Source organism: Hydra vulgaris, chromosome 11 (assembly GCF_038396675.1).
Source record: "Hydra vulgaris chromosome 11, alternate assembly HydraT2T_AEP".
NCBI lineage: Eukaryota > Metazoa > Cnidaria > Hydrozoa > Anthoathecata > Hydridae > Hydra > Hydra vulgaris.
The window spans coordinates 19,120,272-19,135,845 of record NC_088930.1 but is presented as its reverse complement, the minus strand read 5'-3'; the positions used below and the strand labels follow the sequence as shown (position 1 = coordinate 19,135,845).

The 15,574-nt window shown below is 28.9% G+C and overlaps 1 protein-coding gene across 1 annotated transcript in view; it reads left to right on the top strand.

Annotated features, from left to right (window-relative positions):
* LOC105850336 (plasma kallikrein) overlaps positions 1–14,110 on the top strand; it is a 28,263-nt gene extending 14,153 nt beyond the window's left edge. The window contains exons 4-6 of the mRNA XM_065810370.1: positions 2,204–2,386; positions 8,929–9,243; positions 13,169–14,110. Coding sequence (XP_065666442.1) covers positions 2,204–2,386; positions 8,929–9,243; positions 13,169–13,290 — 620 coding nt within the window. The 3' untranslated portion in view covers positions 13,291–14,110. The remainder of the gene's footprint in view (positions 1–2,203; positions 2,387–8,928; positions 9,244–13,168) is intronic.
* The last annotated feature ends 1,464 nt before the right edge of the window (positions 14,111–15,574 follow it).

The window sequence follows — 15,574 nt, the reverse complement described above, 5'->3', positions numbered from 1 at the left end:
AAATTATGTTAGTGTATTCAACAAACAGAGTACCTGATGTTCTTAAAGAACAGAGCAATAATAAATTAGTTAACTAATTTATTAGCTTTAATTAGGTTAATAATAAATAAGTTAATTAATTTTTTAAGTTAGTAAATCTTTTAAATTAATAGTAATAGTTAATAAAAAAAACTAAGTAATTAATAATAATTACTCCTTGATCAAATTATTAACCCACTTTATAAATTTTCTAGAATTTTAACTATTTAATGGTTTACGTGCCATTTAAATTGGATCGCAATGTCTTTATTTGCGATCCAATTTAAATGGCACCTTTTATTTGGTTAATGTTTTTTGGTTTATAACTTAGCATTTTTAGGCTTTTAGCAATATAAAATTATTTTATTTTCAGACGGCCAACAATTTCAGAGGGAAAACGGCATTTGTTTAATTCGTGACATCTGTGTTTTTTCATTTGTACTGTTTTACTATAATTTCTTAAAGTGCAGTAATATTTTTTGTTAACTGTTGTGATTTAATTACATTAGATTTACATTAAATATACTTTGAACCATTTTTATACAATATTTACACATTTTGTATACTTTGCTTCAACTTACTTTTATGCGAAACAATTTTTATCTGTTTTAAATAATTTTAGAGTAAGAAAATTGTCTAAAAGTTTTAAACTACAAAATAGGGAAAAAAGGAGACATTAGTTCTGAAAAAAAAAAGAAACTATGCAATATTTTCAGACTGATAAGCATTACTCGATTAATGAAATATCAAAAAAAATGTGAGATATCTAGAAGCACAGTGAAGCGAATTAAAGACAAATTGAAAAATGGCCTCCCATTAGATAAATAGAGGCAAGGAAAATAAAAAAAAAATAAAAAAACATCAAGGAGTGAGAGAAAGCTAGAAGAAATAGTAGAAGAAAATATATTCACTATATATTCAGCAATGACCAGCAAGTTGAACGAGGTGGGACTGGAAATAGCAACGATCACTATTCGACATCATGGATTGGGTATCACAAGTATTAGATCTGGATTAGACAAAGCATTACAGTAGAATCGCTTTTGATTACTGGAAATCAGTAAAAATTATAGTACAAGAATTATTATTTTTCTCTTATTTCCAGTGTTTGTATTTAATAATTATTTTATATCCTGTTTTCTCCAGATATGCTTCAGCGATAAGTCTACAATAGAATTTATGACTCAAAAAGCTAAATATGTGAAAAGGGCTTTCAATAAAAAACTCCATGAATATTTTATTATTCTGACAATTAAACAGCTTCCTTAAGTCATGTTTTGGTCAGTTATTTTTGAAAAAGAACTTGATCAACTGTACATTAAGGATGGACTGTTGAAACAGGACCAATAAAAAAAAGTCATTAGAACCCGTCTCTTTTCTCAACTGAAGAAGTGGTTTCCAAATAAGCAGAAGAAAATGCTTATGCAAGATAGAGCCCCGTGCTAAAATCCATTAAAAAATTGTTGGAGACTCTTTTTTCAAATCCACTTTTGGATTGACCAGGGAACTTCAAAGATCTAAACCCCATAGAAAATGTATAAGAGCTATTGAAGAGAGAAATTTCGCTTGAAAAAAGCACAAATAGGACCCAATTAATTGAAAAAGTTATTTGGCATTGAAACCATAAAGCACATTTGAGAAAAATGACTTTAAATTGCATTTATAGCATGCCGAATTGTCTTCGTGCAGTTATAAAAAATAAGGATGGATCAATAAAATATATTTAAAATTCATGTTATTAAACATATTCTTATTTTATTTTGTGTATCTTATGTTAGAAAATAGTTATAATTTGTTTTAAATAGTTATAAATTTATTAATATATTTAAATAGTTATAAATTGTTTATATATAAAGTTTTTATCTGTATTTTTATAAAAACATAAGTTTTACCTCTAAGAAGACAAAAATACAAAAAACCTCAACGTGGCTAATAATTTGATCGGGGGTATATATATATATATATATATATATATATATATATATATATATATATATATATATATATATATATATATATACATATATATATATACATATATATATATATATATATGTATATATATATATATATATATATATATATATATATATATATATATATATATATATATATATATATATATATATATATATATATATATATATATATATATATATATATATATATATATATATATATATAGATCCTATTTTTACGTCTTCAAATGCGTCTCACTGGCAAGTATATGCAGGGGATTATTTGCTTAATGAAAAAGATTTATTTGAAAAAGCACATGACGTAAAAAGAATCATCAAACACAAAGGATATAAGATGATTAAAAAGAAAATACAGAATACTTCCTTTGCACTCGTCAACAATGATATTGGTAAGTACATAATTCGATCGTATTTTTCTTTATGTTTTTCATTTTAATAAATCATAAATAATGACATAGTTTTACATACGTTTTAACAAATTGATTAATTTTTCTAATTCCAATAAAATATATATATATATAAAAAAAACATGCTTATGGCTGCAGTCGTTTTTTTCCGCCAAAAAATGTTTTTTCTTTTAATCTTTTTAATTGCTCAATGAAATATTTTTAAATATTTACAGAAGATATAGATGTCCTACTCACGTGAGACGTTTATTTGCACGTCGTGCTTTGAGTTTTATCGTTTTAATTTCAAATCCATAAATTATCAATTTTTAAAAAATATTTTATTTATAAGGTATATAGATACGATAAAGTTTTATTACTTATATTAGAGTTAAGCTCTCCTTTATTATACTAAAATCAGCTGCTTAGTTGTAAACCAATAAGCTAAATTCGCCGAAAAAATATATTTTAATTTATAACAAATCATAAACAAAATATGCATCATAATTGTCTATTAAACTCTGTTGGCTTTAAATCAAAAAAGTGACTAAGGTGCTGTCGGAGTGCCTCCTTGTTATCATATCTTTCATTGCGCAAGTTGTTGCTTAATGGTCAAAACAAAAAAATTTTGTGAGCTTAGTAGAGCTATGAGTTTTGTGCGCTAAGTAGAGCTATGAGATAACACTTCCCATCTAAGCTTCAACAATTTTTGCCGCGTTAATTTTTCAATTTAAGATGTCATGGGTGAAGTAAAATTTGTTGTACCCAAATTTCCGCTTATAGGTTGTTAAGAATACTAATTTTAGATCAACTTTCAGAGTTAGCTTTGGCAATTGTTCTTTGGCAGGCTTTTTAAGTGATTTACAGAAGTTGCAATGCAGAAACTTAAATTGGCCTGATTGGCTATTTATCTCGATTTATCTATACTCAAATCATGAAAATATTTCGAAGCTTCCAGAACATTCAGGTGTTTTTAATAAAACCGCTAGTTACTTTTCAACCTACCCAATAAATTTTTCTACGTCTTTCAAGAATATTATTAAGGTTTTACATTTTTAACTTAGTAAGAAAATATTAAACATTATGTCCTCTGATACATATATACTTATATGGTATAAGAGGGGCTCAGTGGAAAGGTGCTTAAACCCCAATTACTGAATTTTTTGTTAATTAGAAAGATCTTTTGAAAAATAACAGGAAAAAAAATGGTTGTCAAAAGAAAAGTATTTATTTTTACATACGAAAAATTGGATTGTTATTTCTTCTAAAAAATTAGCATACCATATTATTGTGTTTCGCAATACCAATAAGGTTTGGGAACTTTGCCTCTTATTTCTTATTTCTAAAACAATAAGTAATAGAGTTGGCTAAATAAGTTAAACAAAACTAATGTTGTGTATATGACTTGTTAATGTATTATATATTTCAAATTTCAATTAAGTATTTTTTGCTTGTATTTGAAATAGAATTTTGGATGTATTTTGTATTTTCAGTGTTTTACAAAATACAAAATACTTTATAATTTTTATATTTAAAATTTTTCAGCTGATAATATATAAAGCATAGCTGATTATATATGCAAGCATATTGATAATAAATAAAAAAAAAAATGGACTCAGAAAATAATAATACAAATTCAGATTCTATTGAGATCATAAGGTTCATCAGATTCAAATCTTATCAAGTTTAAAATCAAGAAGACCAGGTCTTCCTTCAATCCTAGATGAGCTTTATTTCGTAACAACCAAATTTGTTGATGAAAAAAAGTGTTGGCTTGGTGTAAAAGCTGTCCAAACAAGTTCTAATCAGCACAAGTTGGCTCAACTTCAAACCTGTTAAAGCACCTAAAGGTACTGCATTGTTTATCTACTATCATTGCAATTATTACTGTTATTATTGTCACTGTTATTATTGCTATACTAGATTAATTGCTAAAATAATTAAATCAACATAGCAGACGTAATTTACATAATTATTTAAGTACTACAATTGAATTTTTTTTATAAATAACAATAAGTTGTATAACAATAAAAATTATTGAAAAGCAAAATATCTAGTTGTCATTGATTTAATAAATAATAATTAATTGGAGAAATATTGTAATAAAAGAGATTAACTACTTAATTATATTTCAGGAAAATGCAAGTAAGTAAAAATGAGTAATAAACAAAAAATTTTCTTTTTTTGGTTAATTTAGTAAGCATTAATTTTTAATTTTGTTCGTGCAATTGCAATATTTTATTCTCCTTATTACATTTGTGTAATTGGTATTATAAAAGTTCTTAAAAAACATTGTTTAAAAAAAATTAAAGTGCTTATTGAGTTATATTTTGTGACGTTAAAACAATAAGGTTCTATCTCCCTTTGGTAATTATGACAGAATTGAACAAAATTTGTTATATTCTCTTAAATTATCAGGATTAAAAAGCAAAACTTGTTAAATTACAAGATTAAAAATTCGTTTATTTATTAAGTAATATAGATAAATAAATAGCATGTCGTGACCTGAGAAATATAGATTTATATATCTGATTTGAGAATTATAAACAATAACTGCTGTAAAAAAAGTCATATTATTAAAAATGGAAAGTTAAATTCTCACAACATTACAAAATGGAGATAGAACCCAACATTACAAAATGGAGATAGAACCCTACAGATTGTGACCTTCTAAGGTCACAATCTGTAGCTGCAATGAGACAAAAAAAATTATTTTATTTAACTTCTTAATCTTTTTTTCAGGTTGTTCATCGTAGCTCACTTAGCGGCTACAATGCATAAAAGAAATGTTAGAAAAAGAGGTCCGAATGAAACTGGTCTGGCCAAAAAATCTCAAATGTCTGTTTTGCTTGCCTGAAAACGTTTCAAAGTAAGTCATACATTTAACGCAATTGCAGAGCAAGTTTATAATATACATTCCGAATTTGGGCTTAATCACCAACAACATAGCTTTCACTGTGACTGACATTGGTTCAAATTTTGTCAAAACATTTAATGAATGCCAAGATGATAGCAATTTTGATAATAGTGAAAATGTGCTTCATTAAAATCAGCAGAACCACAAAGTTTATCAAGATGAAGAAGATACATATGAAGTGGAGATGGTTGATGTTGACACCATTCTGACAAATGAGCAAGAACAAACAAATAACAACGAGCATTTACCCAAGAACGTCATATTCTGAAACTGCTTTCAACAAGTGACATCCCGAAATTGATTAAAAACGGACGAGGTTTATATAAACGAACATACATGGGAGCAATGGCCGATTGTTCAAAACTGTGGTCACATGTCAGCCAAAACACAGAAATATTCAATGCTGTGGAAAATTTTACTAAAGTTTCATTGAGGACACCAAGAGAGACTCGATGGAATCCTACTTATGATGCCATATGTCAAATTTTGGAGCCAAGAGTCAAAGAAAAGCTCTCTCAAATCATGGATGCATTGAAATTGCGCCGTTTCAGAGACAAGTAGTTTATGAAACTTATTGCTGATGCTCTAGACCTACTGCAAGGGGAAACTAATTGTTTTCTGGGATTCCAGATGCCAGCAGTTCAACAAGTTTGAAAGAAACTTGTGGTCCTTATTCCAAAAATTATCCACAGTGTTGATAACTTTTGGAATAAAAAAGCTAGTCAGCCAGCAGTTAATATTGAGTGTTTACAATACCTTGAAAATGGCTTATATACATTTTCATTAACATGTTTGGAACAATATCCAGTTGTTAAGAAACTTTTCAGAGTTTTTAATGCAGCTGTTCCATTGTCTGCTCTAATTGATTGCCTATTTTCTAAAGGAGTCTTAATTGCTGAGTCGCGCCGAAATTGGTTATCAGATAAACATTTTGAACTAATGTTGTTGCTGAAAACCAACAAACATTTAGATTTTATTTTCATTTTAAACTTTTCCTACTTTAAAGCATTTCAACTGCCCTTTTTTTTATTTTTTTGCTTTCGAAAAGTATTTTGTATTTTAAATATTTTTATATTGAGTATTTTATGTTTTAAATATCTTTGCTTGAGTGTATTTTGTACTTGTATTTTAATTACATTTTTGATCCAGTATTTGTGTTTGTATTTTAAATTTTTTTGAGAGTATTTTTTACAACACTGGTAATGACCTTTCTAGTTCACATTAATTTTACTACGTGGTATACCTGGACAAAAAAATAATTTTATTACAGTAAATGGTTAGGCACAACAAGTTCCACTTTTCTTTTTTTTTTACCCTCTTTTGTTCTTAAAAATGATGCACGGATTGTTACAAGTTTGACTCTTCCATTGTAAATTTTTTCATAAAAGAACAAACACAGAAGTTTGTAGCTTGCACGAAGTTATTCCTTTGTCGCCTGAATCATTTAGACTCAAGTCAGTTGCATCCTCGTCACCTTTATGAGCAAAATAAAAGTGATGATGGACAGATGGTGATGTGATGATGGACACGTGGTATGAGTTATATGACCTCAAAAAAATCACAGCTTTTCTTTTTTAATTTTTTGCCTAAATTTTATCTAGTGGTCATTCCACTCTCAAATGATTATGTGCTAAGAAACTCGTAGTTTATCATTTTTCTTACAATAAATTTTGGGGCCCTCTTCTTTTTTTTCTAATTAGGTCAATCTAATCACCCAGAATAAATATTTAGTTCTGGGTGATTGGATAGATCTAATTAAAAAAAAAAAGAGGGCCCCAACTTTACTTGATTTTTTTAGCTTGTTTAATAACAGCAAAGATTTAGTTGCAGGAGTCAAAACTATACCCTGACACAAAAACTTTTTGTTCGATGATTTTGATAAATGTAAAAAAGTGCATAATATATTATAACATAAGAAATCATTTTATAACGGGATTTTATCCACTGCAACTACCACTATAGAATATTAAATGGGTCACAGTTTTGCGTATATGTCAACGAATATGCTCTCGGATACACGAATCTATTTCTTGAGCACCTTCGGATGCCTGTTCCTTACTCCATACATATTTTTAGTCTTTAAGTTTTTATCGTAGATTCCAAAATTGTAAGCCCACATTTGCCGTTTATAGTAGGTCAATACTGTACTTTGTATAATTTTATATTTATGTTGTATTTTTCAATACAAAGATAATATCGGTACTAGTTATCCTTTTAGCTATAATGGGGTATGTACATTGGAAATAAGTAAATAAAGCTTTGAACATATTCAATGTCTTCATCACTACTCTTTTCGTGAATCTGATTTATCTCTACGGTCTTCAATAGGTATAAAATTTGATTTGTTCCTTAAAAAATATTTGCTATTGTCTCATTAGATATCTTCGATGTGTTCTTAAAGTTAGTTTTGCAAACCTTTTTAATGTTTCCGTCTGAACTCGTTAGTTTGCAGGTACGACTATTTGCCCTAAGGTAGTTCTTTGATGCAGTAGTATACTTCTTGTGTTTACCTTCTACATTCACACAGTCCGTTAAAAAGGTGTTTTTTAAATCCGGTTCCTGGTATAAAAGTTAAAAAAATTTGATTAAGGTAAGCGGCTGTTATTTTACTGCTGTACTCAACATTGCAATCTCTGTCAAAAAATCTTACGTTCAACTAATTTATCTTTTGTTGTAACATATCCTTCCCTTATTGACATCTTTTGTTTTAGAATATACTTTTTGTGTGGTTATGGATGAGCAATTCACTTACAACTATGCAGTTTTTCTTCAGTAACGTAAGTATTGTTAATGACATTGCCTCCAGCATGTCACGCGTTGACAATTGACTTAGCTACTTAGCTAAGAGACAGGATTTCTTCACGTACTTTCTGGGAGATGATTTTTTCATCTCTTTTTTCTCCTGCAAGGTTAACATTTTAATCTGCAATGAAAATGTTGTTTGAAAATAACATTGAGACTAGAAACTACAAAATTGTATAAAATTGTATTATTATTATATGAAACTATACCATTGTATGAAACTATATTATTGTATAATTCAATGAAAAGTACAGCTTTTAGCTTCATTAATTATTTATATACCTTTACTTACATCATCTGTTAAAAACAGTTTGTAATTTGCACCTGAATCATCACAATCACTTTTCATTAAAAAGTCTTCTAAATCTGCGCTGTTCAGTTTTTAACTTTTCAACTTTTCCCCAACTCAAATGCCAATTTTCTGTTTAGGTAATAATAATTTTAGGTAGCAGCACTGTATGGATCGATTTTTGGGTTTGGCACTTTCTCCACAACAAAGTACATATTTAATGTATTTTTGGCAGTAATGACCAGAGAAACTAAAAAAAAGTGGGTTTGGCAGCTTGTCCCCGGAGTTCCTCATATATGTAGCAAATATAATTGTATGATTCATAATTCGTTTATAAAACATGTTTGTCAATTATTAATGATTTGCATTTGCACCATGATGCAAATTTCAAACTTTATTGAATTAATTTTAATACATTTAGTATTAACTTTAATAAATAGCTTTTTGCTATTTATTGATTATTACTCTTTATCATTATTCATTAGAATTATTAGCAGTTAATTCGTTTTTTTTTTACTTCTTATTTTTTATTTTTAGCTATATTAAAATTAAAAACACACATTGACTTAAGTTACACAAGCAATGAAGCAAACATATGTATACCAGACAAACCTGCTTTACCAGATCAAACGTGTTATATTGTTGGCTGGGGATTTTTAAAGCACAATGGTGTACAACCTGAAGTACTTCAAAAAGCTGAAGTACCGATTGTATCAAACAACGTATGTAACGGGCCTGAAGCTTACAAAAAATTTGTAAAAGAAGATTATTTGTTATGCGCTGGTTATAAAAATGGAACAAGTGACTCGTGCAATTATGACAGTGGAGGTTCTTTGGCATGCTTAAAAGACGGTTAGTTTAGAAATTGCAGCAGCTTATTTGCTGTTTGAAAAAACTTTTAGAAATAGAACAACCTTCAAACTTAGGTATGTTGATGTTTTTATCAATTGAGAATGCTTTGAAAAAAACTGCAGTTATTAGAGTTTGTGAGCAACGAAAATCGTGAGGGTATTAGTCAACGAAAATCGTAAGGGCGCTGCGTTTTATTACCACTATTTTAAACTAGTGAAGCATGTTAAGGTAACAATTGTGCAAGAGTGGACAAAAGCAAATTTTTTATGCTAAAAATAAGTATGTAATGCATTTTAGATATGGTTGCATATTAAGTTTAATCAAAAGTCTTTAAGATGTTCAAATACGTATTATCACGTATCACTACGTTTTTCAGACGTATTAAAGTGGTACACAACCAAATATTCAAAATTATTCAGAATTTAAAAAAAAAGATACACTTTACATAAATTGAGCATGCTATTTTCTACTTTATTTTATTTTGCCTCGATAATTTTCCCTAATTTTTATTGGAAAATATTAATTTTAATGAGTTAATTCAAAACACAATGACCTGAAATACATTGATAAAAAAACCCATGAAAATTGAAAGATCGCTCCGTAGAAAATGGTATAATAAACATTTCCTGAAACTTGAAGTGATTTACTCTTCTGCTTCACTAGATATGTTTGCAATCAGAATATTTTTTGCAAAATTTAAAATCAGAGAAAAACGAAAAAGAAGATCAAATTTTGTCATCGTTGCTATATGTATATTTTTAATTAGTTAGTATTATCCCAAAATAAAGAAAAAAGTGGGAAACAAACATTTATATTATTAATCTACAGCAAATTGCTTATAAAATGAGCTAAATATCAAAATATAAAGCTCGATATTTAGCTCATTTTATAAGCAAATTGCTTATAAAATGAGCTAAATATCGGCGGTGTTCCACCTTAAACATGTCTTGTGCCGACCAGGAGACTCTTTGCACAGTGTCAGTACAATCAACTTAGATATTAAGGTACGTAATTATGCCATTATATTGTTTGATTCTGCACAATTGATGAAGCAACACAAACTTAATTGCTCAAGAGGCCTTTGCCTCTTGAGCAATTAAGTTTGTGATACTTTTATCATTTTTATCAGTTTTTATGATATTTTTATCATACTAGGTGATCTACACAAAAAAACTTTTAACAGACGCATGCTTGAAATAAGTTTCAGGTCAGATAATAAAATCGACTGTGTAACATATATTTGCATATTAAGTTTTTTAGTTATTACCTTATATTAAAGGAACAAGTTAACAAAAGTATTACACCAGTCTTAAAACCAGCTGATCTAGCTCGACGATATGGCGATCGCTTGTCCAAACTATAAGATAAGTTACATACACTAACTCAGCATATGCAATGCACACGGTTGAAAGAAAGAATTCAAGCCAATTTTTCTAACATGCGTTCACAACAGAATGGTTGAGATGTTTTACTTGTTTTTAAAAATATGCAGTGGTCTCACACTTTTTAAAGCTTGTCAACAATGTTGTGGTGCAGTGTAATTGTCAAAGGCTGCACAGATTATACACAAAGTTATATTTGACATTGCTAAACCTTTTACTGGTGAATTATAGTCCGAGTTTTCAAGAAGTGCTAGAACCAAAAATCTCCTGGCATTTGTTAGTATGATACTTGAAGCGTTGACATAAAAACCAAGTAAAATAACATTCTATCTGCACTTACTATAAGCGAGCAACTTAATTATAATAGTGTGAAGCATTAGCAACCAGAGAAACCGAACTCTTTTTTTGATTGCACTTGGTAAATTCAATCATGACAAACGCTATTACCACTGTATGCTAGTTTGCTTGTGCGTGCAACTACAAGAAAATGGTTACTTATTAATAAAATATTTTATCTTGGTTTGAGTGTATCATATGATTGTATGCTTTCACTGACAACTGATCTAGGTAATGTATTGTTTGATTACTCTAACAGTAATCAAGGTGTGTGTCCTCTGAAACAGCAAAAACAACTGTTTACTGAGGCAGCAATCAATAATATTGATCACAACCCCAAAGCAATAACAGCTCGTAGTGCACTTCATAGCACAGCTATTTCATTAGCTCTGCAACTTGACAATTTTAGTTCTGAAACTCAATGCAATGTTCCGTTTATTTTTAACTCTCGTGATAGTAAGAAAATGAACTTTCTCACGGAATCAAACTCAGATGTTACCCCAATTAGGCTAAAAATGAGCAACCAACTATACTTGTCAACAGTGGTCCTTTCACAGATAGTGGTGTTGTGTGGAAACATGAACTCATTAAAGAAAATTTGTGGCTTAAGACTATTAGGCAGGTTCACGGTGCCGATGAATCAAATGACAATATGCAATTCGTGGAATGGTTTTCACGGTCTGAATAACATGTCAATAACATAAGCCATCCAGAAATCAATTTTCCAGTTTCATAAATACTACTAAGCAGTATTTTTTTACTCAAAAAAACTGGCAGATTAACAACATTCACACGTGGTGCATTAATAAAGCATATGAAGCGTGCAGCGTATCAGGCGTATGTTTGGAGTTAAACGTATCACCAACTAGCTTTAATGACTGGGGCTGAATGGAAGTGATTTTCATACTATATGAATGATGCTTCCTAAAGCTGATAAATATTGTCCTGAGTTAATTTGGTGCCGATGTACGATAAATTGTACAACACGCCGCTGTAAATGTATTCGTATCAGTACCATGTAGCCTAAAATAAATCTGCTCAAAAAGTACCTGCTGTAAAGTGTTCGTATCAGCTTTAAATGTATCTCTTTAAAATTTACCCGCCAAAAAGTGTTTTTATTAACTTAAAATGTATCTGCCTAAAATTTACTTGCTATAAATGTGTTTGTATCGGCTTAAAATGTTTTTACTTAAAATGTACCCGCTGTAAATGTGTTCCTATCAAATTAAAATTTATTTGCTCAAAACGTATCCATTATAATTGTGTTCGTATCAGCTTAAAATTTAACTCGAAGAAGAGTGTACCAGAGGTTAAAATGCAGCAATGTTTTAATTTGTGTAAAAAAAATTTATTTATCAAAAATGGTTTTGGCTTTATAGCTGCCGTAAATGTGTTATTCAGATTTTAAAAATTGTTAGAAATTCAGATTGTTAAAGATTGTTAAAAAAACGTAACTCCGCCAAAAGTAATTCTAAGTAAATCCAAAAGTTCCAAGTAAATTCCAAAAGTAAATTGAAAACCCATCAGTGAAAGAAAGATGTCTGTTAATGCTTATCCATTTAAAAAGTCTCTATTGTATGACAACAAGTTTTCTGTTTCATAGATAAGTATGCAATGTGTTTTTTTTATAGCTTGTTTTCACAAGGCGAAAAACTGTATGATTTAAGGTGGCGGCGGTCATGAATATAATAGCCACTATTATCGTGGTTTTTGCACCATCACCAAGTTGTCATTTCCGATATGACAATTAGTATTTACTTGTTATGATTTACTTTCCCTGAGGATTTAGTGAAGGTTATTTGACCGTTTTAATACCTATTATTTTGATAACACTGGATTTTAGGAGAATATATTTTAAGGTTGTTGTTGTTCCTAGGCTCCAATTATTGCAGTTTTCAACAAGTATTCTCATTTGATGTAAACATAAACATGCCAAAGTTTGAAATGTGTTCCCTGTCTAAAATTTATCTTTTTTAAACATCAAAAAAAGCTGTCGCGATCTTTATAGTTTTAAATCCTTATTGTCGCAAATAAAACACGGCGTTTTATTTGAAGCAATTTCAATCAATGCTTCAAAACTACGTCAACAAAGATACTTCTTAATACCCGTATTTTATTTTTTCTCAAATTTAATGTGCATATTGTGTGTACATCTAAAAAGTAATTCAAGTTCCAATCTGTAATAAAATATTTTCTTACAAATTAAGGATTATGGTATGCATCCGGGATTGTTTCATCTGGGTTTGAATGTGCAAGACCTGACTACTATGGCTTGTATACAAACGTTGTAAATTATAAAGAATGGTTGCTAAATTCAATACTTAATTGAAAAACTCATATATTTGCACAAAACATTGCAACTCACAATTTGTAAATATGGAAAATTCGAACGGCTGAAAATAACTGGTTTGAAATTTGCCTTGCTATAAATATTATATGCAAATAAACGGAGCATACAAACACTCATATTTTTGTATTCTCTACAGAGTAACTCTATATAATGTATATACTTATAATTTACGGAAACTTTTTAAATTTGTTACAAAACAATTTAGAAAAATGTTTCAATAAATGAAATTTGGGTACAAAATATAAAAAGTGAATGATTGTCAAAATTAAAACGGCTAAATATAATAAATATAAATATAAACATGACAGAAATTTAAAACTTCCATTTTCAAGTTTAGATATAGAATAAAAATTCGAACTTTAATTTTTGCATATTTGTCAATTTTTTTTTTTTTTTAGTTTAAAATTACACTTTATAAACAAGTTTACAAATTTACAAAAGTTATAAAACTTATAAACTAAAAATATTTGTAAAGATGTTGATTTTCAGTGATTTTTCTCTCATCAAAAAAAATATTTAATTTTATATGAATCATACAAAATTTTTACACCCAATCAATTTAGAACTTTTTTAGCATAGTTTATGGGACGACCAAATAAGGTCTAGTTTATGCAAGTTTGGCCAGATTAAATTGATACATTCATATTTTTACATTTTTAAGACGTTGATTTAATATTTATTTATGCTAATTTATTGTAAAATTAATGTTTTTTTAGAATTTTGATTAGTTTTAATGACATAATTTAGCAGACTAATTTTGTTTACTAATTATTAAACGAAAAAAAAAATAGTAGTGTTATTTTTAGACATATCATTTTTAGGTTATTACAGTATCGTCCACAATTTTTTCGTCGCGTCCATAATCATTTTCACTGCAGTCCATAATTATTTTCGTCGCGTCCACAATTATTTCGTAATAAAAATACTTTATTTTTCAAATGTTTTACAGTAAATTAAGAAAAAAAATTAAAGTATAACTTAATCACATGAACTCATTGCGCTGAATTCCTTTTAACACCCACTCACGCATGTGAGAATAATAATTTTCAAAAAAGTATTCAATAAAACCTGTTAAAATCTCAGTAATAATGTTAATTATTTCTTGTGGATTATTAGGTTGTGGTTGTATTCTTCTGAATAAATTTTTCATCACACCAAAAAACTCCTCGATAGGATTAAGTTGAGGGTTGTAAGGTCGTAAAAACTGGAGAGTACAATTGCTTTCTCGAAATGCTGATTCTACAGTTGATGAATGGCGGAATCGCGCCTTGTCCATTATTACAACATATCTTCGAGTACTTAAAGCTGGTCTTAAATCTTGTTCGATCCACTCGTTCATGCTGGCAGTATTAAAGGCCCCAACCTTTATTTTAAAACCAATACATCCCGTAACTTATTAATGGCGCATATTAAGCTAACATTCCACCCTCTCTGTGTCGGGACTGTAATATATGGAGTACTTCCCAACAATGCATAGCCATAATATCGTGAATCGTGCAAATTAAAAGCGGTTTCATCAATATAAATCAGATCAGAATTTTGCAGAAAAGAAACATGATTGCAAACGTTAACTTTGTTGCTATTACATAAGCTGAATTTCTCGCAACAACGACCGATTTAAGCCTTTTACGGGTATATCCCATTTGTTTTAATTATCTTTTAATTGTAGTTGTCAAGCATTTATGTTCTTCGGGCATTAATTCTGCAATGTCGATCGTAGTTAATGCTTTATTTGCATTAATTAATAATTCAATTTTTCTCTTTCTTTCAATATTATTCCGTGCTGCTCTGCCACGCTTTTTAGGCACTGTATTTTGATCTTGTTCAAGTTTTCGTACCCAATTTTGAATCGTCCTAATTGAAAGACCTGTTGTATTTGCAATAGATCGACTTGATTCGTTGCTATTCATCATTCTTTTTATTGTAGAAATATTTTCTTCAGTTGCAGTTTTGTTTTTTATTTGTTCTTCTGTTTCGACATTCGAATGATTGATGTTTGTATCGTTTTCGTTTGCCATTATATATTGTAGGAAATTTGTAAAGAACAAAAGGCCGGGTGAATAAAAATGAGCAATTGCTTTTACTCAGGAATGGATCAGCTTTACGTGAATAAAAACTAAGGAGTTTTGCTTAAATTTTAAGTCATGTAAAGTTAAGCAATTTACTCAGTAATTGTTCAGCTTTACGTGAATAAAAAATTAATTAAAATTGCATAAGTTTTTATTCACGTAAGCTGACCATTTACTGAGTAAAAGCAATTGCT